General features: G+C 34.3%; 2 protein-coding genes and 1 non-coding gene across 3 annotated transcripts; 2 read left to right on the top strand and 1 right to left on the bottom strand.

Annotated features, from left to right (window-relative positions):
• Nucleotides 1-334: 334 nt before the first annotated feature.
• Nsun2 (tRNA (cytosine(34)-C(5))-methyltransferase Nsun2) lies at nt 335-8,158 on the top strand. Its single transcript, XM_013306021.1, has 13 exons — nt 335-465; nt 540-632; nt 823-1,037; nt 1,736-1,913; nt 2,518-2,602; nt 2,789-2,928; nt 3,441-3,574; nt 3,975-4,162; nt 4,598-4,742; nt 5,109-5,540; nt 6,193-6,359; nt 6,769-6,924; nt 7,859-8,158. The coding sequence occupies exons 1-13, from the start codon at nt 403-405 to the stop codon at nt 8,002-8,004; spliced, it is 2,142 nt and encodes a 713-aa protein (XP_013161475.1). The 5' UTR covers nt 335-402; the 3' UTR covers nt 8,005-8,158.
• A 4,755-nt stretch (nt 8,159-12,913) lies between these two features.
• On the bottom strand, nt 12,914-24,045 carry LOC106116730 (centrosomal protein of 104 kDa). Its single transcript, XM_013310740.1, has 20 exons — nt 23,847-24,045; nt 21,142-21,300; nt 20,809-20,944; nt 20,601-20,688; nt 20,327-20,513; nt 19,828-20,039; nt 19,494-19,682; nt 19,088-19,244; nt 18,670-18,757; nt 18,249-18,411; nt 17,654-17,880; nt 17,173-17,310; nt 16,736-16,867; nt 15,644-15,857; nt 15,152-15,565; nt 14,642-15,056; nt 14,466-14,565; nt 14,201-14,340; nt 13,696-13,791; nt 12,914-13,291 (listed from the first exon to the last, which is right to left on the bottom strand). The coding sequence occupies exons 1-20, from the start codon at nt 23,911-23,913 to the stop codon at nt 13,173-13,175; spliced, it is 3,441 nt and encodes a 1,146-aa protein (XP_013166194.1). The 5' UTR covers nt 23,914-24,045; the 3' UTR covers nt 12,914-13,172.
• On the top strand, nt 16,373-16,444 carry TRNAC-GCA (transfer RNA cysteine (anticodon GCA)). The gene has a single exon. It is a non-coding gene; the product is annotated as a tRNA-Cys (tRNA).
• Nucleotides 24,046-24,229: the final 184 nt, after the last annotated feature.

The raw sequence follows: 24,229 nt of genomic DNA on the forward strand, positions 1-24,229 counted from the left end.
TTCCTATATTAGACCTTATGCAATTACGATACAGTTTGTTTTCAGTTAAAATCTATATACGCACAGTACTTACGTATGAGAACTGTGATGCCGTTGGTTTGTAAAGTTACTAAAATGGTAAAAAATCAATGAAACTACCAGAAATCTTTAGTGGAATGCTATAAAAACATTCTAGTTTTTCGATACCTTAATAATTTCGAACAACTTTTTACTTTCAAAACTTCCTCCCAAAGAGCTTCCTCCCTCTAGTTCATTCAATCTGGAATAAATTTGCTGCAATCTGTATTTGTTACCCCTCCATTTTTTAACGTCACTGTCAGTATATGTCACATGTACAAATTAAATTGGTATACCAATTCTGTTTTTCTTTAATTTTTGTACTTTAGACGGTATTAAACTAAAATGAGACGCAAAAACCGCAATGTTAATAAATTCGCTCAACGTAAACGAGATCAAAAAGAAAAGGTAAAAAATTAAATAAAAAGTTACCCTATAATGTAAACGTATACAAAAATTAACACAATTGTTTGTGTGTTTAGGCCAAAAATCCTCAAGATAAACCTGCGGCTGATACACGTAGACATTACGAAGATATTGTAAGAGAAAATGCTGCTTTTGAAGAGTATTACAAGGTATATTCCATTCAACTTTTAGAATTTTTCATAGACGTGATTTTATAACCTAACTATCTTATTGGTTTTATATTTCTTAATCAATGTAGATTGAATTAAAGTCGGATTTCTTCTTAATTACATGCTTACTTATTTCTTATTTGTGTTATTGTGTATTTAAAGTATTATCTAACTTTTTTGGTGATTTCAGACACAAAAAGTATGTCCAGAAGAAGAATGGCCAGAATTCATGACGAGCTTAAAAGAAAATTTACCAACAGCATTCAGAATAACTGGTTCTAAAGCTGAAGCGGATGCTTTATTAAATATTGTTAAAAGTGAATATTTCTCACAATTATTAAATGTAAAGATTAAAAATGAAGAAAAAGGCGAAGAAGAGGAAATAAAACCAGTAAGCTTACCATGGTGTGTATTGATGACAAATAATTTTCTTTAATTACGATTATTATTGAAGGAGTTATTTAGAGATAAACTTACAGCAAGCTGTTTTCTCATTATAACTAAATTTCATTCACTAACAATTACATAGGTCTACATGTAGTTAAAAAACAACTTAGTATTATACAGGTGTGTGATCATGAAATTTCAAATATATGGTTTTAGTAGTTGTATGAGAGTGTTTACCCTAATCATGTTGCAGTTGCAGCAAGCTAGTGTCAGTTAACCCTATCTCTATGTATATTTGAACCTATACAATGTCTGTTCTATATATTATCCAAAACCAACCTGACTGAAGTTATATTGTAACAAAGTACCATGACAAACATCTCTTATCACATATAATCTAATATCCAATAGTCTGGCACTCTCTCTCTCTCTCTCTCTCTCTCTCTGTGCTTTGTTCACTGCGTTATTGACTAGCAGTCTAACCTATTATATTTACCTAACTTATTTTTTCAAGTTAGAATAGTTTATAGCTAGTATACTAGGTATTATGTTTGCGTTTATCTAGAATTTTTTTAGTAATAAAATTTACATTTCCTATGACTTTTTCACAAATACAGTAATCCGAAGATTCCAATCATGCACCCTTTGGTTTATAATAGTTCCAGATCAGTGAGATACTGGACATATAAATAACATGAATAAAATTTCCACACCAGGTATCCCGGTGGCATAGCATGGCAACTCCGTCTATCCCGTACAGATATCCGTAGAAATGAACCATTATACAAACTGCACAACTTCCTTGTAGCAGAGACAGCAGCGGGTGGAGTGTCAAGACAGGAGGCGGTGTCAATGATACCACCTGTGGTACTCAAAGTTCAATCACATCATAAGGTTGGTAGTTTGCAGTGATCAGTGCTTCCCAAAGTTATGACCAATGTAACAAAGATTGGTGTTTTTTGGGATCTATTTATATATCATAAGGTGGCAAACGAGCGAGCGGCCACCTGGCCATTAGAAAAGGATGAAAAGGGAAAGAAGACTAAATTAGGCCTCCGGGACACACACTCAACGGACGAAACGCGGAATTGCTTCCACATGACGCGTGTGTTCTGTGTGGTCGTGGTATTTCACCGGGCGAGCCGAGACAATTCGTGCAAACATGTTAAAGGGGGCTTTACCACTGTTAAATTTTATTGGTTATTTTAGGAAAAAAAATTAAAATCAAGGACAAGCAGAAGTGATTATGAAATGACAAAAAAACGAGACAAATTAACACTCTCCTCATTTTTAAAAAGGGGTTTATGAATTGGTAATACGCAATTTTCGTAAAATCAAGTATTAAAAGAAAATTCACCCTCAGCAAATACAATATTTGAAAAAAAACAATCCTTATAATCTGGTTTGATATTTTGCTTGTATTTGGCACAGTTATGGTACACCTCTCATTTCTAAAATTAAATAATTTTTTTTTATCTCAAACATATTTTTTATCCAGGTATTAGATATGTGTGCTGCACCAGGATCTAAGACGGCTCAGCTGATAGAATTTTTGCATTCCGATGAAGACAAAGTGCCAAGTGGTAAGTATATTTTATAAAAAAAAACTCTATTAATTTTTTATGACGACCATTTATGTGGTAAAATATACCATATAACGAAAAAAACATATTGGTACATGCCGGGATTTGAACCGAGGACCTGCTTACAAGTATGCTTAATCCCAGAGCCACCAAGGCACCAATACTAATATTAAGATAATGTTCTAGGTTTTGTGATGGCCAATGACGTAGACAACAGCAGATGTTACATGCTGGTGCATCAGGCCAAGCGGCTAAACTCACCCTGCATCCTCATCACCAACCATGACTCCGCACTGATGCCAACACTTGTCACCACTGATGATAAGGTGAATTATCAGTAATAGGTTATAAATTTAAAAACTCTTGAAATTGTTTTTTTTTAACCAATAGTTTCTTTATATTACTCGTTGATATAACCTGTCACCTTAACAAGTGGAATTGTGGTCAAGTGCAAGCTTATTAAATTAAAAAAAAAAACCTGGATAAGCGAGAAACTTCCATAGGCGACAGTTTTTGTCCGGTCTTGTAATCTCCAAAAGCGAGAAACTCTGGTTTGAGAAACCTCTATAAGCGAGAAAAATATCCCGGTCTCTTGTACAGTCAGCTGCATTAATAAAGCTATAGAAACTTAAACTTTGATATCAGAAATTTGTATGCTCATATTAGTCCGTATGTTTGCTTGACTGCGTTCTTATATACCAAATTTCAGCTCGCTCTGGAGATACCTTCTAACAAATATTAACAACATTAATATTAGAAAGATTTATGCAGCTGACTGTACTCTCGCTTATCTGGATATTTGTATGAAATATCGAAATGTATGTATTTTTATTCCTAGGATCCAACGAAAACAAAGCCTTTAAAGTTCGATCGTATACTTTGCGACGTGCCGTGTTCAGGAGACGCTACGTTACGTAAGAACCCAGATATTTGGCTCAAATGGTCCACGGGGAATGGAAATAATTTACACGGGTAAGTTGTTCTTTAGACTGTTAAGTGTAATTTAAAAAAAAACTCTAAACTAGCTGTCGCCTGCAACTCCGTCTGCGCAGAAAAGTCAATAATTGCTATAAAAACTACGCTATCTCCCAAATTGGACTAAATTACAGATGCTTACAAAATTTAACACATCATATTGACTACAATTTGTACAATGCAAATATATATTTTATTCAATACTAGCTGTTGCTTGTGATTCCGTCCGCGTGAAATTAAAAAAAAACTTAACTAGTAGTTTATAATCTTCCAGACTATATTCTACATATATGCCAAATTTCAGTGAGATCCATACAGTAATTCTGGAGATAACTTTAAACAAACATACATCAAAATATTCGCATTTATAATACTAGTAAGATTCACTTTTCTCTAGTATCCAATACCGTGTACTCCGTCGTGGTTGTGAGCTGCTAGAAGTTGGCGGTAGACTGGTCTACTCCACCTGCTCCTTCAACCCTATTGAGAATGAAGCAGTGGTGCATCGTCTGCTGCAGGAGACAGGAGACAGTGTCAAACTGGTGGATGTCTCCGATATGCTGCCAGGATTGAAGTTCCATAAAGGTATGTTAACTACTCATATAACTTAAGATATCTTCTTTTTATAGTATAATTTCACTTTGTTAACATTTTCATGCATAAGAACGTCGGTGTCTCAGGGGTCCAGCACTTGACTTGCAATCTGCAGGTCCTGGGTTCGAATCTCGCCATGTACTAATGTATTTTCCATTTCCGATTTACATATGTACATTTATCCGAAGTTCTTACTGTGAAGGAAAACATCGTGATGCTGCACATATCTGAGAAGAAATTCAAAGATAAGTGTGAAGTCAACCCGCACTTGGTCAGCGTGGTTGACTATGGCCTGAACACCCTTAACTTAGGGCAGGCTCCGAGCCCCTGAGTGGGGACTTAATGTCAACTTTCACTAAGGGTTCATCTTACATGCACGCTTAACGACTCTGGGTAGCGCAGTAATTGATTTATTTCAATATATAGGAATGACACACTGGAGACCAGCTTCAAAGGACATGGTGTTTTATGACAAATATGAAGATGTGCCAGAGAAATGGCAGACAGTTGTCAGACCGCAAATGTTCCCGCCAAAAACTGAAGATCTGTCAAAATACGATTTGGAGAAATGGTGAGTTTTGAAAATATTTAAAAAAATAAATAATAGTTTTGCTTTTTTTCTTATTTTCAAATAATATTTTGGTTTCATCATTCAGAACGGCTGAATGGATTATCTTAGATTTGATACAGATGTAGGACAGTCTGGAAGAACACATAGCTTACGGTACGGGAAGACGGAGTCGCGGGCGACAACTAGTATTTAATAAATATAGCCTTTATATGGTCTTTGGTCGCTATAACCGATATGTTTTAACGAACGTCTTTTTAAGCGATATCTGTTGGAGTTACAAGAATCTTAAAAGATTTAAGCTAATAAAAAAATAGTTTTCTTAAGATTATTAAGTAAAAAATTAAATATAATTTTCTTCATTTTCAGTATAAGAATATTGCCTCATCACCAAGATACAGGTGGATTCTTTGTAGCTGTATTTGAAAAGACCGGTCTACTACCATGGGAGAAGACCGTTGAAGTGAACACGGAGAAGGAAACAGAAGTTAAAGAAGATAAAAAAGAACCACCGAGAAAGATAAGAAGAATGGGTGGATATAGAGAAGATCCATTTGTATTCTTCTCCGGTGATGATGAAGATGTGTTTCCATCTATCAAAGAGTATTACGATTTGAAAGAAGATTTTAATTCTAAATGTCTTTTAACGAGATGTCATGTTGGGAAAAAGAAGAATATATATTTAGTATCAAATATAGTTAAAGATATTGTACAGAAGAATGAGGCTAATTTAAAAATTATTAATACCGGAGTAAAGACTTTTGTTAGATGTGATAATAAAAATATGACATGTCCTTTCAGGTGAGTTGTACATTGTCTAGAATTTATATTAATAAGTTTTGATGACGTCATTTAAAAAAAGATGTCGGTTTTCTATATCCTTTTTTTTTAAAGTCTTGAAGTAAATTAATGCTAAATGTATTAAAAATATATTTATGTTATATTTGTAAATCTTACTATTATAAATGCGAATTGGATGGATGGATGTTTGAAGGTATCTCCGGAACATCTCAATGGATTTTTATGAAATTTGGCATAGATGTTGTAAAAGTCTGGAAAAACACATAGTCTACCTATTAAGGTTTTTTTTTATTCCGCGCAGACGGAATCCCCTGCGACAGCTAGTCTTACTAATATTATAAATGCGATTAAGATGGATGTATGGATGTTTGTTTGAAGATATCTCCGGAACGGCTAAATGGATTTATATGAAATTTGGCATAGATGTAGAACATAGTCTGTAAGAACACATAGACTACTTATTAAGTTTTTTTTTAATTCCTGGCGGGTGATTGCTAGGCTTATATAAAATTGTGTCACAATGTTAGTTACCATACCTCTCCGGAAAGGCTTGACAGATCTTTATGAAATTTTATATGCATATTTAGTAGCTCTAAGCCCGCACGGACAAAGTCGCGGGTGACAATTAGTTTTATATATATATTTATTGCAGATTATCACAAGAAGGTTTACAAAGTGTATTACAGTACATAGGAGATGTACGTAAAGTGAACATTTTGAAAGAGGATTTGATCCTTGTACTGCAGAACGACAACCCGAGCAATCCACCAGACATCAAACTGTTCTCTGATCATACACAGAGTTTAGTTAAACATTTAGGTAAGGTTTTTTTTATTTAGGTACTAAAAGTGTTTATTTTTTTACTTTTCTCTTATTGAGAAATATTTTGTATTAGAATTACTTTGAATTAACAAAAATACATTTAAATTGAATATTAATAATTAAATTCATATGTATTTCAAAATTCATACTCTATGTAGACGAAGTCGCGTGCTATAACTAGAATTAAAAATTATGAATTTAAAAAAAACTTAAGGGGTAACCTATGTGTTCTTCCAGACTATGTTCGACATTTATGTCAAATTTCATCAAAATCCATTATTATTATTATTAAGCCGTTACGGAGATACATTCAAATATCCATCCATCCATCCAAACATTATATTAGTAAGATATAAGCAACAAAAAAACTTGATAATATATTAATAATTTATTTTTCCCGTTTTAGCAACCGGTAGTTGTGTCCTTGAATATCAGGACACCGAATCGAACCTGAAACTGACCTTAGTAGGGTGGCGCGGAGTGCACTCTCTGCGTGCCTACACCGCCACACCGGACACTGTGCATTATCTAAGATTGTTGGGAGCTGATTATAGTAAATATGGTATGTATCATAGTTCAATATATTAAAACATAGAAAAAATGGCGCACCAATAGCCTAATGGTTAAGGGTATGGATTTCCGATCATGTGGTCGGGGTTCAAATCCCGCCTTTGGACTATTGTAAACCATGTCCTAGCACAAGTATAGAGCTTAGTTTAAATGTTATAAGAAATATAAGTAAATTAAGAAAAAAATCTGCTAATAATCTATATATATATAAAAGAAAGTGGTGTTAGTTACACTATTTATAACTCAAGAACGGCTTTACCGATATGCCTGAAAATTGATGAGGAGGTAGCTTAGAGACAGGAGACGGACATAGGATACTATTTTTTTTTCGAATGTATTATAAACTAGACGTACGTGATGTGGATGGATGGATGGGTGGGCTACACTAATTAGATGTTTTTATATCCACGGGGATGGAGTCGCGGGCGACAGCTAGTTTTATATAAAAAAATATATTTATTGCTTGAAATTGCTTTTGTTCCGTTCAGAAAAAGCATCTATTAGTTGTTAATAGTTAATTCTTTATTATTAACTCGAATACACATCAATTTGACTAACCGTCAGGGCCAATGGCGAGAATCAAATAGGCACAAAATAATACGGGGTATAGCCTGTCCATTTGTTTAGGTCACTCCACGCCAAAACTCGTAAATCTTACTAATATTATAAATGCGAATGTTTGTCTGGATGTTTGTTAGAAGGTATTTCTAAAACGATTGCATGGATCTTGATGAAATTCGGCATACATATGAACATAGTCTGGAAAAAACTAAGGCGCGGACGGAGTCGCAGGCGTCAGCTAGTTACTAAATAAATGCGAATGTTTAGATATATGTATGAATTGATGTTTCATTTCTTGTCAACTTAGTATAGAAAAATTCCCATAATTTTTTATGATAAATTTATTTTTGCTTATAATTTTACAGACGTGAATAAATTCAAGAAGGCGTCCGACGTGCCCGACGATTCAACAAACACTGATGACGTCACAGAAGTACAGGCGAAGGAAATTGAACCTAACGAGGATAAGAATAATGGCGATATTGAAGCACAATCCAATATGGATACATAACGTTTTACTAAACGTAGAATTCGATTGTAATAACATATGTCGTCTCTTTTTTATCAAAGAGAATGAAAGAGATGGCAATATACACTAAAAAGGTTACTACAGTGGAGTTCTAATATATTTTTTACTTATTATTTAAGAATATAATATTGACTTTGAAAAATATTGTTTTATTTTAAGATGATGAAAGATTTAAATTAAAACATAACCTAATTTTTGTACAAAATAGTCAAAAGATTGCTAAAATTAAAATATTTTACTTTTTGGGTTCAAATTTACTTTTTTATTGTCTTAAAAACAATGATCCGTATAAATGATTGCTTGGAAATGACGGCTTTAGCTTTGTTCCGACTTAAAAGCGTCCGACGTTACTGACAGTTAATTCCAATTATTAGTTAGCATTCTCACCACCTCTATAAACAACCGTCAGCGCCAAAATGGCGGAAATGAAGTAGGCACAAAATACCACGCCTTATCCTATCAATTTGTATTGCTCAGTGCTTAAAAGAAAAGGGACTAAAGTAAATAAAAAACGATTTCCATGTTTAGAACTTTATTCAAGAACATTTTTCATCAAGTTCGCAACGCGTATTTAACAAAAATAATACCACACTTAATTGATAAAATTAAGTAAAAATGACATAATTATTACAACAAAACAACGGGTTCACCTGAAAATGTTACCATAATATCAAAAAGCAATCACAGTAACTGATTAATTTTTTTACATTTTCTATCATAACCTAAAAACATTTTATTACACACAAAAAACTGTAACAAATCATTAACAAGAGTAAAAAAACATTAAAAAAAGAAATATCATAAAAAAAACTCTTAAATAAAAAAGTTGTTTTAAAGAATCCAACAGTTACTACGTTTTTTTTTATCTTCCACACTACATATTTTGAGTTTAAAATTCAATTAAATTGCTGTATCTAGTAAAATAACTAAATATGTATACAGAAAATTCAAAAACATTGCGGAGGCTGGTTAAAATATTTCCAGAACATTTCCAGACAAGCACAAAGTGATATTCGTAGTAACAAAAAATATTTAATTTGAAATATTACAAGGGACAGATCGTTTTATAGCACCGTCACTTTCAGATGTCTTAATGAATATCAGTAATTTTTTTTAATATTTTATGAAGCTTAGCAATTGTAAAGCACTTGTATAAACTCGTTATTTTGAGCGTTTTGTTTTTTTTTTTAATTGTGACATATTCATTTTTTTTTGGTTAAAGGTTTTATAATTACCAGTCCAATTAGTTACAATATTGTTTTGTTAATTTGAGCCATTTTGTCGTAGTTAATATAAATAGTACATATAAGTAGCGAAATAAATTCAGTTGTTCCATTGGTGACTTATTTTAATTCAATTAACAAAACAAAACAGCATTTGATTTGGCACGTCGTAAAAAAGAGTACTCCTCCGTAAGACGTGTCAACACAAGTGCTGCACTTACGGATACACGAATTATTGTAAGGCATTGTTTATAATTAATAAATTCTTTGTAGAATAGTAGAAAATATATAATTCAATATCAATATCAAATAATTAGTCAAATGGATTTTTGTATTAATTTTCTTATTAACTATAATATTATCATAAAAACATATGGAAACTTCTTACTAACGTAAACGGGACTTTTTTTATTCTGTGTAAACAATTAGCTCAATGGTAAAAGTATTCCGTTGTAGGGAAGCACAAACGGAAATACTTTTCAAAATGTACTATCAGAAAAATGAGAATTAATAAATAAAGACAAAATACTATTTTGATTGTTGTTCTAATTAAAAACTTAAATTATAAACGTATAATCATAATTAACAGTATTTTCCTTAGACTTAACTTAGTCTAATGTATACCAAGTACTGCTTTTTAATATTTTTATATATAAATTGGACAGAAAGTCATTAAATTGTAAAATGATGTTAATATGATGTGGCAACACCAAAAATAACCTTGAAATACTATTTGTGTTAATTATTTACTGTCTCCAAATTTCTTGTATCTTATGTTTCTCTTTTATAGATTTAAACTAAATATTCTGTTTGAAAATCCAAACACAACTGTTGTTTTTTACGCTTGATTTCCCAATGAAAACAAATGCATAATTTTGCGTACACTCATTATTTTTAATGTTGCCACACTCAAGATCTTAATAACTACTTAATTATTAATTTATCATCTAAACCATCAACAGAAGACCAAACCTTTTCAATACCAGTACCAATTGTTTCCGACCCGATATCACAGCGGTGATGTGGATTTTTATTTTATTCTAATTAATTATATTTTTAATCTATTACATAGAAGTTATATGAACAGAATTATAGAAGAAAAAATGTTTTTTTGTTAAAGGCAAAGGGATTTAAAAAATTTATTAATATTACGATAAGTCACAACTGTCGTAATATCTGTATATTTGCATCTCTTTCATTCTCTTTGAAAAATAGAGATAACAATGTTCTTATACAAATATTTTGACAGTTGTAAATCAAAGTTAGCTATACACTTATTCTAATAATATTATACTTATTTAGTTTTTATTTAGGACGAATAGCATACAGCATGGAATCATATTTTTAATTTAATATTGTTAGGGAGGGATACAAATTTTTAATAAGATTTTTTTACTATGGCAACACTGAATTTGTTATAAAATTAGAGGGTTTTGATAGGAAGGATTATTTTTCAATACATACTTAATATTATAAAGAGTAAAGATTTACATTTTTGTATACAACGAATTAACTCAAAAATTACAGGACAGATAATACTTTTTTCATTTGAAAGCTACAATGAACAACATAGGCGTTATTACTAGATTTTTTTTCTTAATTTCGCTCGGACGAAGTCGCCAAAAGATATATAGTTTAATATTAAGATAGTTAAGAAAAGTTATATTTGAAATGTTAAAAAAGAACCGTCATAATAGTAAAATATTTTTTATTTTACACTAATTATATTCTGTTATATTTATAAACTACAATTCTGTACTACTCTTAAGTGTTGTTTAATGTTTCATTTAGCTATCCCTTAGTAAAGATAACATTACTAAATATTTATATTAAGTAAATAAAAATTTTACATCTATAACGTAAAAACTAAATAACTCTAAAGAATTGATTAATTCCACACATAACCTCTATATCCACGAGATAGGCTACAGACGTTGTATTTTGTGCCGATTTGATTTTCTCCATTTTAACGCTGACGATTGCGAGGGAAACGAAGCATAAGCTGTCATCCAAGCAACAACCTATCCATATCTACAGAAGTCAATGTATATGCTATTGACAGATGAATGAAATTATAATAAAACTAAATATTTTAAGGTTCCTAAGTTTAACACGGCAAATGCTATCGACTCGTGTGATATTCGTACGAAATCTTAATAGCATTGAACGTGTTAATGAAAATGGTTGTTATTTCTAACTTTGTAGTAAAACCTAACGTTAAAAAAGTTTAAGCTATTATAATATTTTTTAATCTAATATTTACAAACTACAACAGCATGCTCAGATCGTCATTTTTTTATATTTACAAGTTTTTTTTTATCCTTATTTAAAATACTTTATAAACTTAAATTTAAACTAAAATCCATTTGACTAAGACAGCACAGATAATATAAAAGAAAACTAGTAGATAGCCAAAGAGAAATGTTTATTTTGATAGCCTATAAATTAGAAATAAGTACGAAAAATATGCATAAAAATGTGTGACAGAATCACAATTTTTCATTTTCCAATATGGCGATGGAATTTATTTGTTACTATTTTTTTTTATTTCTTGAATAATGATGATCTGTAATTTCTCATTCTATCCAACTCTGGTCTAGTATGTACTACAGCAAAAGTATTTATGAATATGGTTATGAAAAATAAAAGGATAAATGCTAAATTTAAAAATTATAAACAATGCCGTCGAGCATGGCAAAGAAAAAAATATTTACCGTTTTGAAACGTTATTCTATTGATAATATTTTAGTAGTATTGATAATTCAACGAAAAAGTGTAAACACGGTTATATTTTATTCTCACACAATGAAATATTTCTTTTTTACGCAGTTTTGAAAAAAAATGCCAAATTAGGTATTAAGCGCTGTCAAAGACGGAATGCATAATCTTTGGACGGTCGAACCACGGACCAAAAAGCTGTGCTTTACTTTTTTTTTCAAATTAAAGTCAATGGACAGTTGTCAGTTATTCCTATTTTGTATTAAAATATTATTAAAAAAAAATAAAACAAATAATTGTTTTTTTTTAGCAGAATATTGGAGGGAGTATAAGACGCCATTGCTATTTATAATAATTGCATGTTTAGCTTACGGATTATTTTGACTGGACAGTACAATATATAATTGTGTGAATTTGTGTATTTGGGTGTAACACTGATTTCAAAAGTATGTAATCAAATAACAAGAAAAAAATAACTTCATAAAATAACTAACGGAAAGTTACGTTACATTCTACAACGAAATAACGAAAAAATATTTGACTACAATACATCTAGTTATTGAAAATATAAATCTATAATCTAAATAAATGTTTTCTAAGTAAAAGTTGACTTTATTTAAACAATCTTTCATGTTGATTAGACCTTGTTATGTACATACGTTATTTTAGACATTATCAGTTAGAATTTCGCGCGAATGGCGCGCTGTCAATATAAAGTCAAGTGTCAGAATGAACAGTGAGGGGACATAAACGTCGATATTTTAATAAGGCTAGTGTTGCGTCAATACACCGGTCAGTGTCAGATTTTCTTCCTAACAGTTACAATCTTTTTAACTTCGAAAAACTAGTAAAAATGTATGTAAATTAATGTTGGAATTTTTAAAAACGTTTTAACACTAAATTCTAAATAACCTAAATAAATACTTAATAGACAATTTTTTTTTCTCAGATTCATTTTATGAAATAAACAATAGATACTGCATAAATCCTAATTTTTTATCTTTTTACCATTTATCTTAATTGATTGTGCTTTTAAAAGACTTCGCAATATCTTTTCCTCCCTAGTTCTTAACACTTCGTTCCTATAAAACGCATACCTATTTTGTAAATTGCAAAATTGTAAATAAGTAAACAAATACAAGATAAGAAATATGAAAAATAATATAAATAAATGTTATAACAATACTTATACTTATCTAAAGATATAAGCTAAGTAGGCGTGAGTCTCGGGTTTCGCGGGCACTGCATTAGATGGCGCTGCCAGGGGAGGTCCCTTGCAAGTACGTTTGTTAAACAGTATGGACACTTCCATTCGTCCAAGCCCAGTGCTAAAGAAATAACAAGAAACAGTATTTAAGTACCTTAGTGTTGTTAAGAAGCGCCATTTTCGTAATCATTTCATCATAGGTTTTTTATAAAAATAAAATAAAAACTGCAAGTGACAAACGCTTCAAAAACACTGCTAGCTTGTAAATAATATGATTCATATGCATAAATATGACTAAATTTATTATTTGAATTATTACATAAGATTATAAGAATCATAAATTACATTAAATACTCTAATGCTAAACACAATGGATAAAAATATAATCCAGTCTTGGCATCGACTAGTTAAGGACCCTTTACAAGGGGCCCTTTTAAAGACGAGTCATTATTGAGCTGGATTTGCGGTGACGTGTCGCGTTTATAATAATGGCTTGAGATAATTAAAAAGATTTTAAAGACTTACGTATACAGTTGGCGTGGTATTCGCTCTCGTCAGTGCGTAACGCGGCTCCGCATTTCTGGCACGCCTTCCACAGACCCTCGCTCAGGGAACATTCTTCTGCAAAAGAACAAATATTACGGTATGATATTTTGTTATAAGTAACCAACGTGTTACTACGATCTCAGTTAAAATACTGATAACTAATATGGTCTAACGATAATGCGTAATGATGTAATAGTCTTGAAATTACCCATCATAAGGGACTCCGATTACTGGTTCCAATCCTTTGATGAACATACTATTAGTGAGGACTAAAATGCTTTTGGCATCTGCTCACAAAACTCGTAACCTCCGCACAGGTAACCTATTAATTGCACTATATGCGGAGAAGACCTTGCTTCATAATTTCTAGAGTAAACTCTTCACAAGTCTATCCATTTAAAGTAGACAGAGCTTACTTAGCTACTTTTGCAAAACAAGTGGTCGCTTGGTCGTTTTAGTAAAGAAACTGCTTTGGGGAGTTTACCTAAGAGATGTGGGTGCAGTCCGCGAGCCTCAAGCGCCAGACGGCAGTGCGGGCAGCGCGCTAGTAGCACGCAACGTCGCCAGTAATGCGCCTCCAGCGCCGCAGTGCGCACTCGTCGCCCGCACCACGTGCATGTTGTACTGCAAAACAAACACACAGAAACAAACAAAATTGATTAAGAAATGTTTCACTCCCGATATCCATTACATCCTTTTATGACGTCACAACAGGCTTTCGTATACCATAGAATCTCTTGTATACTAACTTGCAGACAGGCTCCGGTGTGGTCTCATTGCTGGCATTCACGCCGACTGCCTCGTAATCGTCGTATTGTGGTTCGTTGGTAGTCATCTGCTGTCTTCTTCCTATAAGGAGGAAGAAGGAGACTTTCGTTATTTCGGAAATTTATCACCTTACAATCGTAAGGATGGTAATTCATACCTGGACTGTAATAACCACTTTCATCCATCTGACTGCTCTCTTCCAAATGTAAGTTCCTAAACCCAGCGACTAACTTCGGTGAATCCAATCCATTATCTCTAAAGAACTCCGCCTTGATCTTTGGTGAATCTAGACTCCTGCAATCTGAATCCGATCTCAAATCATTTCTAGACATTTGTGGAGAATCCATAGGTAAAGAGTCTAGACTTCTATCGTTTTTGGTTGTCTTTGGTGAACCTATGGTCGGGGAATCCCGATAGTCGATGTGTAGAGGTTCATAGACTGTGACTGGTCTTTCTTTTAGTTCCGGTTTCGAAGGATCGTGGTCGTAATGGATCATGGAGTGACGGTTTTCGGTGTTACGATTAGTTCGACGGTATATCACTTCTTCGGATTGATTTTCTTGGAAGTGTACCTGAGAAAAGACAAACAAAACCTCGGACCTTATACAAGACGATCAAGTCAAGATATTTGACAACTAAAGCCACTAACTTAAGCCACATAAAGTACCTTTTCATTGCCGACTGCAGAGGACCTGGGTGAGTGTTTCGGACTAACAGCGCTATCCAATCTCAACTTATTATAACCCGGATAATTTGAAAAGTCTTTCGCAGTTCGACTCGGTGCGTACTTCTTAGTAGGCGATTTCTTCAGACTACTCTTTGTCCGTGACGTTGTAAAGCTGCCGCTTAAGCTGGACGGAGCTAGCGTCGCACCGCTGGCACTCGACTTGAGGCTGTACGATGACGCTCCGATTGATGAAGTCATTAGAGACGACGTCATGCCGGATGGCGTCATCCCGGAGGCAGTTGTGCTTGAGCGAGTGGATTGGGTAACGCTTGCTGTTTCGTGGCTGACATCGGCCACTGACTGGTCTGTACCGTTCAGAAGTTGCTCCTCTGTAGGTGCTTGATTGAGCATTTTCTGTTACAAATAAAATAGACATTGTAGTATCAGTCTCTTTCGATCAATATTTGTCTTTATAACTTATCTACAACCTACCTGCATATCAATCCTATCGAACTGTTGGAAGAGATGCCTATAAATGAGATTCCGACGTGTGACCGCGTCGTCCGGCGGCAGCTGTGCGCGCACAACGCGTGGTGACCGCGTGTACGCCGCGAGTAGTATCCGCTCTGCTGCTGCGCGCACTGAACCCGCAGCGTGCTGAGCGCCTGCCGCCCCACACTCCGCGAGACGACGGACTGTTAGACCGCTAAAAAACGATAGAATAAACTAAACAATAGTTACAATTATGTGTTGTAGGTCGGTGTATGTATCGACACTTTCGTACTTATCAGGGCCCTTTCTCAGAATTAATCGAACTAGACGGGCCTCAAACAAGTCGGTACCTACACTGGATCAGAGGAATCCTTTCGGAAAATAAACTGACGCCTTTCAGCCTAGTAGTTATGACTAATAATATTTCTTGTTTTATAACAAATTCATGTCCCACGTTGGCATTTAACTTTACAGTTCAATAAAAAACCTTAAAAGGAATACTATGTCTTTTCTTTTGTAGTTACAAAGATATATAAGGTTAATAAAAGCCGATAATTGTCTAATGATAATGTTTTCTTTTTAAGAAGTATAAATCAAAGTATGAGTAATAATGATTCAACTTTCCATAACTAGATAAGGTCGCCTACGTGTTATTTCGCAGCTAATGTTATCAAATATATAATGAATAGAATTGTGATCATATGAATTATTTCGTGATAATAACATAACGGGGATATAGCTCAGTGGTAGAGCAATCGACTGCAGATCGATAGGCCCCCGGTTCAAATCCGGGTGTCCCCTAACATTTATTTTTTCTCCTCTAAAAATCATCGCCAAATAATAATAAAAAACAACCTTTGTCTATGTAACATTACATTCTTTTTTTATATTATTGTTTATTTTTATTTATATGTTTATCCTTTTATTTTATTAAAATTTAAAACAATTAGCTTCCCAATTACATAAGATGATAAAAAATTTAAGGGTCTGTATAACGTAATAAGTAGATGTAATTTAATGTCAAAGAAAATCATAGACCACAAATAGAAAGAAAATGTTCCATGCTGTTTACTTTGTCACCGTTTAAATCACCTGTTCTTGTCTGTGGATATCCCGTGGCTGAGGATAAGTTGCTCGAGGATTTGTAAGCGGGAGAGCGCGAGACGAGGATGCATTGACGCTGCCACAGGCCGTACCAGTTGCTGCGGAATTATGTGCAGACTCCTGTGGAATTGCTATATACTTTTAAAAATAAACGAAACGAGAGAATAAATGAAGCTAACCAATTGCGCTTTTTCTTTTTATCTTCTTGTTTGTACAAGACTGGGATATGAGTTAAAAATTAAGAAATTGATGCGATTTTCCTAGACTCTACCTATGCCTTTCCTACAATGAATAACTCTTAAATTGGTTAAAATACTACTTATAATTAGAATGTACCATGAACCGTCTTATATAATATTTAAATTGGATGAACTATGACTTTGAAATTGAACGTTTTTGTATGTCAGTTAAAGAATTAATCGTACCTGACTTGGGGGCACTCTGCGACTGTAAGGACAGTGTGCTGTGCGGTGGAGTGCACGCGGGGTGCGGGGTCGCCGCAAGCGCGCAACAGTTCCGGCAGTAATTTGTCGATACAGCGACCTACTTCCGCCGCACACACTCTGTAAAAATCACTAAAGTTTGTATAATACTATGACCCACCATTACCCACACATCCACCACACTACGATACTACGAAAACCTATCTATACTGTTTAGCAGTCAACAGATTGTCTTTTGTGGTCAACTTTCGTTTTATAAAGAGAATTTGTGTTGTGTCTTCATATGTGCACAATAACGACTATTTCGTTTTTATTTATATTATAAGGTGACAAGCGAAAAAGCAGCGAATAGCTTCTACAAGTAATGTAGATTTTTATTTGCTGCATAGGTTTATTATGAATGCTTCATAGCAAATAGACGATGTTGTCTTATTTACATAAGTAAAATCTTGTTACACATTACCTATCTGGAACAAATTCTTTGAAAAGTGAAATAACGACTTCATTAGCCAGACTGTAGACGGAGAAGACTTTGTCTCTGAGCGCCCTCTGTAGTAGAGTAGCGGCGGCACGAGCAGTTTTATTTGGTGACGTTTTACTACTGCCGTCAGATGGCGCGGTCAGTTCCGCACGCAGACGCGACAACCCCTCTTCTTTATCTAGATAGTTCTTTGAATAGAACTTTTCAACCTGTAAAACACACTATATTTAACAAAGAGTCAATTAGAACAAAGCGTCTGTTGCTCAAGGGTTAAGCACTTGACTTGTATATTGCAGGTCCTGGGTTCAAATCCCACCATGTACCAATGAGTTTTTCGATTTACATATGTACATTTATGGGACGTTTTTATGGTGAAGGAAAACATCGTGATGTGTAACCTGCACATATCTACGAAGAATTCCAAAGATATGGTTGAAGTCAACCAACCGGCACATGACCAGCGTGGTTTACTATGGCCTAGTCACCCCTAACTTAGGGTAGACTCCGAGCCTCTCAATGGTGATGAAATGAGAATCCTTATAGTGGATTAGTTTTACTAAAATAATTTAGTTATTACCAGTGGATAGCCGAATATAATAATGGGCAAGGCAGCTTGCTTTCTTTCTCGTTCTGTAAGTCGGTGTGTGTGCCGCGGGGGGGCGCTGCCAGCGCTGCCCTCCTCCTCCCGTGCCTCTCTCGCTTCTCGCAGGAACTCGTTGGTATGAGAACTGTCAGACATACTTCACGTGGATTGAGCTTTATTATGTTAGGTTAGGTTAGAATTCGAATGCTCCTTTATTACTTCGTAGATATAATAATATAAAGATTCAAGATTGCTATTTCAATTAGGATATTAATCTGACAAACTGTAGTTATAATTTATCATCGATATAATAATTATATTTTCTTTCTGTTATATTCAGAATAGTGTACACCAGTAAAGGAAAAGAATCAGAATACTATAACGCTTTAATAAAATAGAGAAAATCTTTACTCACTGTCTGAGTGCGGGCAGCAAACGTTCCTCATAAGCCTCGAATGTGGACCTCGGACCTGCGCTCTTATTTCTACGTCTTACTAACGTACCTTTGAAATAAGGGAAAAATAATTTAATTTCATACATCTTTAAATTATAACGTGTATTTAATATAAGGTATATTTTAAATTGATTTTGTTATACATCAACGATATTCATCATGACTAACCGTGGGTGTCAGAAACCAAAGTCCCCGTTTAAAACATATCATTATCTCCGTCTTGTCAAAGATAGTAACAGGGATGAAGATATGCTTTATACTGACAATTTGGTCTTAGAAAGCAATGGTAAATAGGCTTTCGATAAACCTTTGTAACGAAAACTTAAAGCGACATTTCCTCTTAGTTTAAATTCTAAAAAGTCTAATATGAGATCCTTACCATTAGCAGCATTAGGCGTAATACTTCTACGTGGGCTATCAGTCTCTTTCCTTAACTCTTCTTCTTCTTTCTTCTGTATTTCTAACTTATCTTCTATTGGTGCTGGAGGTGGTTGTGCGACTAGCTGTATCTCCTGTTGAATTGTTTTTACGGGCGACTGAAAAAAAAATCGAAAAGTGTTATAAAAGTTCAGTCAGGCATAAAATCCTAGTGCTAATTTAATTTTACTTAACTAAGTACTTAGAGAATAACTTGATTGTTAAAAGAAATAACCGGCTGTGGAATTATCTCTGATAATTTTTTTCTTTGGTTTGATTGAATAAATTGTTGTTTATGAAGTTCAGATAAGTTAATGGACTATTCTTATTTAGATTAAACGTTGCCTAGAATATTATAGGACACTTACACTAGGAACATTAACATCTTCGTCTTCCACACCGTTAACAAACTCCTGCATGACGGGCTCAGTGTCGTTGTCTACGGGTGGCACAGGGGAGGGTATGTCCAGGCTGAGTGTACCCGCTACCACTGAGGGTGACAGGTGATGAGAGAAGTCGTATGCCTGGGGCATTGATGAGTCGTTGCGGGAGTCTGGCTGGAGGATGTAAATAAAGAACAATAAATAAGTAAATAAGGAGACACGTGGCTTATTAGAAATTGATAAATACAAAATAATCGAATATTGATTTCGGTCGTTTAAGGTAATTCCACTCAGGAAAAAAAGGAATTGATCTACTTACACCATCCTCTTCAAACAGTCTGCAAAGCTGGGGATCTTCTTTAACTCCGACTAAAGCATCAGCGATCCTGTCCCGCATTCTACGCGCTAATTCGAAGTCATCCCGAGCTGCAGCGGTGCGTTTCCTCAGCCTCCAGCGACCTATCCTGATGCCTGCGGCTGCCAGCGCTGATGATGCAGACTTTAGACGTCTTGCATACTCGAATCGCTCCTCTGAGAATAAAGCTTAATAATGGAATCCGCAGTAGCACAGAAAATAAGCAACAAGTAAAAGTATTTTAGCGTTTCGACAAATTAGTGTCCTCTTAATACCTCTTCCATCCTATCCTTTTCAAATATGTTTTCCTCTGTACGTGGATTCCTTTGTTTAATGGATATAACATTATGTATATTTTTTAATTTAAGTATTATAATTCCTCTCTTCTAAATTACAAGAGTATTTTTGACTTTTAAGTTTTGGAGATTGATGAATACAATTCACAATTTGCTTCTACACTTACCGGCTACGGCATTTTTCTTCTTCTCATCAAGATTCCTGACTAGGTCAGCTATCTCGTTGTCGACGTACATGACAAAGGCGAGGTCGTCATACGGGGAATACGTTGGCTCGGCTTTGGGAGTGGCTGGAGTTGTTTTACCTTCTTCATCTATTTCAATACCCAGGACATTCACTGCCATTAAAGCTACCTGTAATCGTAAAGAAAAAGACGAAAAAAATCATTTCATTTATCGTTTATCTATGTATTCATGCCAATACATAAAATCATGGCCTACCTGATCGTTGTCGTTCGCTGGTGGATGTGGACCTGACAAGCGGAGTTTCACGAAACGCGCGATGGTAGGTTCCGGAAGGGCAGCGGATCTGTGACGTAAAATAAACTTTAAGTACTGATTGACTCAGAGGTATTTGTTCTTTATGGGAAACAATGTTCAAGGCAAGACCTGATTTAATAAATTCTAATTTCCGCAGCCTCGCTAATACCTGAGCTCCCTGGTGCGTGCTTGCGGCGCAGGCCTGGCGAGCGTTACGCGGCCAACGCTTGTGTAGGTGGCCCCACATGGCGTCGCTGCGCCTTCTGACACCAGCCCGCCTGACACCAGCACTTCCACGCATGCAGCTGGACATTAGAAACAACATCAACATCAATGTTGTGCGTTAAACTGTTGCTTAATGCCAAAAACATGTGACGTTTTTTGCAAATTCTTTTGAACAAACAAAATTACTAACACATTGTTAATAAAGTGCAATGCCTATTGCTATCTGGGTACTGCAATAGACATTGATGTTAAAAGTGATAGCATATTGTTGGCATACGTATAAGCTGGTGGTGCGCCAGCAGCTGCAGCTTGTGTACGCTGGTGACGTTGGCGAGGCGTAGCAGTAATTCGTGCGGTGGTGCGCCAGCGCTGCGCCAGCCGCGCGCCGCCGGGCCCTGTGCGTTTAGCTCGCATGCTGGGTAGCAGCTGTCCTCACCTATTACATTGTTACCATTTGTAAGATGCATGTGAAATACCAAATATTGAGAAATAATCGAAAAACTACATTCTATATCTGATAAGAAGACATTGATTTACAAGAAGTCATATACCAAAGAAGAGAATTAAATCTAAGAATAAGTAGTTAGATCTTTTATAATTTAAAATAGGCTGCGCCAGGACATCCACGGACCCGGACTGCCCGCGACTGTATAAAATTAAAATTGAACGAATATCTGACGACCAAATTATGCTAATTCATAATAGACTGTTTCAGAGTTGGATGCATATCGGTAACTTTTAAATTTAAAAAATATATTGATAGTTGAAAGATTCCAATTTCAAAAACCTATCAGAGTAAGTGCTATCTTAAAGTGTCTTTTGTTTTTATTGTGAAGGAAATCATGAAAAGATTCTTTACATTATCATTTAACGGAAATATTTGTCTACTTCTTCTAAAAAAATTGAATGAAAACAATGTAATACGTATACAATTGCGTGGAATGAAAGAATGAAGTTATAATTGCATGGTTTACGTTTCTGGCATGTTTGCCGACTTCAATTAAATCGCTCGAGTCGCCGGCTGCACAAACTTTGTACATACAAATAGATTGACTGCATTGCGGCAAAGAGAAATTGTAAAATTGAAAATGAACCAAAAATTTAACAGTCGAAAATTTATTATCGTCTGTCCGAAGTCAAGAATTTAAAAATATAGTAGTGAATACTGCAAATAGCTTGTTAAGTATTTTTAACTTATACTTCTAGAAAAAAAAAACAAAAAAAGGTAAAAAAGCTAAACAAATATATATTAAATATACTTACAGTCGTTTTATAATATTAGTTTCGGATAAAAATAAGATTATTGTTAGTTAAATCGATTAAATTATCACATATCTACGGAGGCTGAAACTATATTAGACGTAAACATAAAAGTTACAAAGCTATTGGAATATTAAAGCGGCTGTACACAAATCGATCGAGACACTCCGGCTAGACTGTCTGGCTCCGAGCGACATGAATCTTTTATCTTTAATTCCATCTATATCTTTTGTCTACAGAAAAAGCTTTCTAATCTTTACGCTTGTTTTTACGACTCAATAGCCTTTTTTGTCAGAAGGGAATAGTTTATACATACTCCGCGCCCCAGAGGGGACGGGGTAGTTATGTGGGATTCTCTTCTGGATGGGAATCATACCCACCAAAACCCTCTATTCCTCGTACGCATCATGGAGAGGCCACGGGCATGCTTGCGCTTTCGTCCGCGACCTCGCCTGCGTCAGCTGCCAAAGCAGCTCCCACTATCCATCCAGCGCCTGATCCTGAAGGCAGGCCCTCCCCCATAGTGGGAACGACTCAATTGCTTTGTCTTAATTTTATAAATGTCTAAGTATAAAACTTGTCTGGACTTATATTTAATTAAGAATTTAGGGTTTCCTATAGTAGTCCTACTTAAAATGACAACAGCTATAATCCTCGGAAACAGATTAGCTGCCGATCCGCTAAATGTAAAAGAATTACGTTAACAATATGTCGTCGTGGTGGACTTTTAGGCATATTAGAATTTTTGTGCCTTCATTCAATGGCAAAATGCCGTTCCGTGCTCCTAGGCATATGCTTACTTTGTCTTAGTTATGCAGTCGAACCTGGATAAAGTCAAAGGGATCGTGATATAGTTCCCACTTTTAAAGGTTTCTCTCTAACCGGAGTTTCTCGCTTACAAAGTTCATCCGTTATGTCTGGACACTGACTCTCGCAGAACGAGGTTTCTCGCTTATTTAGTTCGACTGGATATTATCTGTCTCACACATAGCAAACATTTCGATAGTTTCTTCGCCTTAATTACTTTTAAGTAAGTTATAAATAAGTACTTAGTTCAACTGTTTTTATGTCTAAGTTTATCAAATAAAAACATCTAATAATATTACATTTAAACAGTAATTTAATTCATTTAATATTTAAGTATAATTTTACTTTATGTACTGAATTCGGTCAGTTCTTGTAAACAACTTTATATTATTTCGGCTTCGCTTCAAATAGTCATATTGAAATTATGGATTAATTTACGGGTTAGGAACTCGTGTTTAAGATTAACCTCATAAAAGTTGTATGGATACTCGAAATAAGACTACTTTTAAACAATAGGAATCAAATCAATGAAATTATGAACGAAGATTCTCAGTGAACATATATTTTAAATATGTTTTAAATTACAAAAATTTAACTTACCTCTCTTCTATACCCTTATATTTAATAAAGATTTTATGGATCAATTGTCATTAATTTTGGCTAAATATTATAGTTATAATATAAAAGAGTACAAATATATTATAAAATAATGCCTATTATTTTTCGATGTTTAATTCCGGCTTTTGACCTTTTATTTTAAAGGATTTTGTTTTTTTTTTTATCTTCTAATGAGTAAGTCCGGCTTGATAATGCTTTACATCTATTTTTCTTGATGAAAGTATTTTACCTTAGTTCTTAAGTACTATAAAAGTATTTTATAACATAGTATTTAGTATTTATATTTATAATACTTACTTGTTGCGTAAACTATATGGAAAGGGATACGTTTAGGCATTATCTGATCACTACCTTCCGGCGTCATGTAATATCTTTATGTTCACTTCCATTTTCTAACAAATTAATTTAGTATTATAAAAGAAAAATATAAAACACGATAAATTAAAACACATTCTTTTAACACTAACTTAACCTACATTTCTAATATGTTTTTAAATAAAATATCTAATAAGGAATGATGTTGAGAGTTGAAACGATAGTGTCGGTCGGGGACTGGGGATGTTTAGCGCGCAGTCGGCCTGTGGGCGGTGTTCGGAAAATCAATAGCCGTTACCAGGCGCTTGTTACTGCCCACCCTCGCTTGAGACCGGTTTTACAATATAGCGCCATCTATTATCGAG

The sequence above is a fragment of the Papilio xuthus genome, unplaced genomic scaffold (genome assembly GCF_000836235.2).
Source record: "Papilio xuthus unplaced genomic scaffold, Pxut_1.1 DF829758.1, whole genome shotgun sequence".
In the NCBI taxonomy this organism is placed as follows: Eukaryota; Metazoa; Arthropoda; class Insecta; order Lepidoptera; family Papilionidae; genus Papilio; species Papilio xuthus.